General features: G+C 37.7%; 1 protein-coding gene across 1 annotated transcript; it reads right to left on the minus strand.

Annotated features, from left to right (window-relative positions):
• Positions 1-1,204: 1,204 nt before the first annotated feature.
• LOC133523562 (RNA exonuclease 5) lies at positions 1,205-3,299 on the minus strand. The gene is made up of 2 exons (XM_061859216.1): positions 3,072-3,299; positions 1,205-2,997 (listed from the first exon to the last, which is right to left on the minus strand). Exons 1-2 carry the CDS (start codon positions 3,124-3,126, stop codon positions 1,319-1,321), a joined length of 1,734 nt encoding a protein of 577 aa, XP_061715200.1. The 5' UTR covers positions 3,127-3,299; the 3' UTR covers positions 1,205-1,318.
• Between the last annotated feature and the right edge of the window lie 1,670 nt (positions 3,300-4,969).

Below are 4,969 nucleotides of genomic sequence, written 5' to 3' on the forward strand. Positions count from 1 at the left end.
ACTTCTCCAACAAACTTCTACACTGCTAGGGTTGTGGATCTCTTCTCTCGGAAGCCGTATTGGGCATCGATAAAGATGCCAAATTTTTCGCAAAAGGAGCAGAGTCGCCTCGACATCGCGGTTTCAAATATTTTTAAAAAGGTCGATAAGAGCGCTATTGATCAATAATTATCGCAGTCGCTTTTATTACCCTTTTTTTGACGGGTTTTATTACTGATATTTTTAACGCGTCCGGAACAATACCTTCCGCGAAGGATTGATTAAGTAATTAGTAGCGCTAAGAGTCCTGACAGTATATCTGCCAATTGTCTAATTAAATAAGGTGGCATTTCATCGTATCCATAGCTTCGTTTGTTTTTTATTATATTTTTAACTTCGAGTTCTGATACTGGTCGTAAGTACATTGATTTTTAGTTGTCGATATTACTGGTCTACTCGTCGAGGGTAACGTTTGATTTCCGACTGACAAGAAAAAGCTATTGAACGTGTTTTTCCCTATCATGTATCATCAACCGCGGGTCAACAATAAATGTTTTTTATAATAATATATTTTCCCATTTTTTTCTTATTATTCTGACTAGCCGTTGAAAAATGAAGGGCCATTGTCATAAGCAAAATCTTAGTTGCGCGATTTAGGATTTTTACTACTGGTGTACGAAACAGCGCCATCTAGAAATAGACAATTTAATAAACATTTTATGAATTTATTACTATTACTAATGTAATTAAATATCAAGCCCGAAAACCATCCAGGCAGAAAACAAGCACATAAAAATTACATACCTATTTTGGGAAAAAAAATTATGGACCTCCAGTTGTTAGAAGTTGTCATGTTATATTTGTTTGACTATGTTTTAATAGGTGGGTCCACACAGAGCCACACAGAGTTCTGTGTGGACCCGCCTACTGACAAATTTTTTATTTACACATTGTACATTTTGAGAAAAAAAAATGTACTGTAAAAGTGTTGCATATATACTAGTAAAAAACATATATTTGTATGCTACTTTCGGCAGAGCATAGTGAGACTACGTAACCTATACCTATGTATAAGACCAGACCAAAAATTGTACCTGTGTTTTCACAAATAAAGAATCTCTCTTTCTCTCACTCAGTAGAAGAAGAAATAAACTCTAAAATTAGCTCCTTAAAGCAATGTGTCCATAAAAGGTATATATACTAGAAGAGAATTTTAAAGAATGAATTGCTTCAAATGTTTTAATACCAAATATCGTATTTTGGTACATAAATACATGTTTCATTGATATAAAAATCAAATGTGTTCATTAGGCTTAATCTAACTACCATATTAGGAAAGCTACAAACTACTTTTGATCTTTATCATAGCCAGTCCATTATCATCAGTGGTTCCACCAAACACAACGGCACATAGTGCAGCATGTGGCAGACTGCTCCACACGGTTTGTATCCAGTTATCTATTTGCTCTATTTGTTTACTCTCATTTTCACTATCTATGTCTAGTTTCAAATGCGCCATAGAAAAGTTATATTCCTTTACAGATTCTGCTAATGATGAAATCACTTCGTCAACCCCATCAACAGTTTTCAGTTTGACCCTTTTTGGTTTAACTTTTTTAAATTGAGAACTGAAACTTTCCTTAGCTTGCATCAGATATGTGTAATAATCACCTGTTATGTTGTCACAGCCAACAACTAAAGAAGTTTTCTTTTGTTCTATCATATGGTTGAATATTGATAAAGCATATTCTTTTGCAATTGCCAATTTAAAATTCTCTTTGTATTTTTCCCTGTTGGTATGCACAGCATCTCCAAATTCTATGCTTTTACTAAGTTTAAGCTGCACTAGTTTGAGTGATGCCAGTGAGTCTTCTACAGAACAATGCCCATTCTTACCTGTTTGGATATCTAGTTTCAAAAATTCTCTCGCTAATGCTTTGAGCTTCGGTTTGCGCGTTCTTTCTCCAGTAAAATTAAAGATTACACTAGTGTCTATTACATACGGATGCATCATCCTCAAAGCATGTAAATCTAAGTTTAAAGACTGTCCTACTAATATTGCGTCTGCCGGCAACAGTTCTCTGATGTCCTTTTGGACATCTTCCAGCCGCTTGGTAACATCACTTAATAGGCTCTTTGTTATCCCAGAGTATCTTGTTAAATAGTCTGTAATATCATTATATGGCTTTACAAGAGTATCATAGATCATATTGTGCTTTTCATCGACCAAGGACACTCGAGTCAGCTCAGAGCCTGCATTGGTAATGCACATTTCACAATCTAGACCAAACATGGGTGATTTATCTGTAACTGGCATATATTGATCTTTTGTCATGACATAATCTGAGTAAGCACTCTCCAGCTTGCCTTTTAAAGGGACTGGGTAAGATTCCTCTATCAGTTGCCATGCTGATAGCATTAGTTGTGTTCTTGGGAATTTATCTTCTGAACTGATTTCAAGTGGCTCATTGACTTCCCCTGTGATGGGAAACACTGCCCTCATCATGATCATCAAGTCTTTTCTTGCTTCTAGAGCCAAGTTCATACTTCCATACTTTTGAATCAGAATTTCTTTTTCATTTTCTGATATAGGAACTAATGCTAGTTCTTGCACCAGAGAGCCTCCATACACCGAAGGTGTTAAGACTTCCACATAATCTTCAAAGATTTTTTTAGTTTTAGGGAATTTATCTTGTAATTTATCCCAATGCTGTATAGAAATGCCTTCCAGGATGAGACATGTAGTTTGTTTGATATTATTGCATTTGTCAAGCACATACCACCGGGGTGGTTGCGCTAAGTTTAGATTCCCCAGCAATGAGTGCAGTAATACGTACTGTATATCAGTCAGGGTCAACGGGATTCTTTCGCTACTAGGAGTAGACAACGAAGAGGTCTCACCTGAGGTTTTTAGCCTAAACTTAGGCATATGCTTTGGACGGGCCCGTTTGTTCTCATTTACGTCTACGGCGGAGTCAACGGTTCCATTTTGAGTTTCTTTTCTTAAAGCATCTTGCTCTGAAAGGTTCGAAAAATAATTTTAGAACATTTACAAATTTCTTAACAAATTCATACAGCCTGTGACTACTTACGTTGGCTATTAACGTTGCCTTTACGTCGTTTTTTTGGTGTTGGACAGTCTACCATTTTTTAAGAAAAAAGTGTTATTTTATACTAATTTGTAAATATCGTAAACATTCAGAGCAAGAGAACACGCGCTCGGGTTGTAGTGTCAGTGTCAAGTTGACACTGTCAACTATGACAACTGTCACTGTCATGTCAGCATACCACAGACTACATATACCGCTAAAGCGCCAATAACATCTACACTTCCCGATATCGTTTCAATTTATTGTTAACGATGTGCTGATATTCCACGAAACGGAAAATTAATATCAGGCCCGATATCGGGAAGTGTGAATGTAAGAAATTCCATCCACACGGATCATAGGGCCAACCCTATGAGCGACAGAGAGGTGGATAAAGAAATTACGATTTTCGGTTTTGCGCGGTAGGCCCTCTGTTGTTCAGTTATTACTGCGCCAAAAGACCTGATACAAAGTATGATTAATTACGAATTATGGGCCAATTACATCCACACTAGGCCTGATGTCTGATCTTTCTCTATTAATGTATAATTGTTGGTGCAATAAAGAAAATTTACTTACTTACTTACTTTCTCTTTTACTTAACTTTTTCTTTTGCGGTTAAATCCCGAAGTCAGGCGGCCTACCGCGAAAACCGAAATTCGCAAATTGAGGGGATCTTTCTCTTATACTCTCATTAAGATGTAATTTGAATTTGAAAAATGCCCGCAATTTACGAACTTCGATTTTCGCGGTTATAGCCCAGACCCGATAAGAGTTATTTTTCCGTTTCACGGAATATCAGCATATCGTTAACACTATTTGATTTGAATGAAACGAATATCAGGCCTAACATCGGGACTGACTACGGGCCCGATATCGGGAAGTGTGGATGTAATTGGCCATTTAGACTTTCCATAGCAAGTTCGTTAGCGCAGTAGTTCGTCGAACAAAGCAATATATCTCTCTCGCACTAAGCTTATCGTCCCGCATCTAGGTCGAGGTTCATTATAATAGACGTACAATACCACTATGAATCGGACGCAAATCTTTTTCGCTCTCACTCATAGCTGCGTCCTTAACGGACGTACAGCGGACCAGGGGGCCTATCGCGAAAACCGATTTTCGCAAATTGGGGGGATCCTTCTCTTTTACTCTCACTAAGACGTCATTAGAATGACAGAGAAAAATCCCCGCAATTGACGAACTTCGATTTTCGCGGTTATAGCCCCAGCTTACACACGATCCAAGAGCTGCTCAACTGGGGTCCCCAGTCTGGAAAAGTACCTTCACCTTACAGAAGACAACAGCCTTAAAATAGCACTGCTATTTACTTTGTAAGTATGTAGTGTTGTGTTCCTGATGGTGAATAAGGTTTCCAAGTGCTCCCAAGGAGAAATTCTTGTAAGCTTGTAGGGTCTGCAACGCGCCTGTAACTCCACTAGACTTCAGCTTCAGCTGGTCCGCACGCTAGTTTCCCAGTGGTATAAAAAAAAGGTAGTGAATGAACTAATATGATTAAAGTGCACGATATTTTAAGCTCAATCCAGGACTACCTAGACTGCTTTATGGTCTATCTTGCAGTAGGCTGTTTAACTTGATATCCGGTCCGCAACCTAACCCCAAGAATGAATATCGGCATTAGTTTTCAAGAAAGCGACTGCCACCTGACCTTCCAACCTAGAGAGGAAACTAGGCCTTTTTGGAACTAGTCTTGAAGAAATTCTTTGGTTTGGACCGAGTTATACTAGAAACCTTACGGTTTCGGTTTAGTAATTCAAGACCAAAAAAACTACGACAATGTTGCCACTGCAATAAAATGTTTGTACAATAGTATATTCCTTTAAAAAAAACACGCTAAGATAATTTATTTATTGGTAATTATAATAGAGTTCTTTCTAATT

This window comes from Cydia pomonella, chromosome 12 (genome assembly GCF_033807575.1).
Source record: "Cydia pomonella isolate Wapato2018A chromosome 12, ilCydPomo1, whole genome shotgun sequence".
Taxonomy (NCBI): domain Eukaryota; kingdom Metazoa; phylum Arthropoda; class Insecta; order Lepidoptera; family Tortricidae; genus Cydia; species Cydia pomonella.

What these genes read in the sequence shown, in the direction of transcription:
- LOC133523562 (XM_061859216.1), bottom strand. Translation starts at nt 3,126, where the DNA reads ATGGTAGACTGTCCAACACCAAAAAAACGACGTAAAGGCAACGTTAAT. An exon ending in AGGCAACGTTAATAGCCAAC is followed by an intron (nt 2,998 to 3,071) that starts GTAAGTAGTCAC and finishes CGAACCTTTCAG; the next exon opens with AGCAAGATGCTTTAAGAAAA.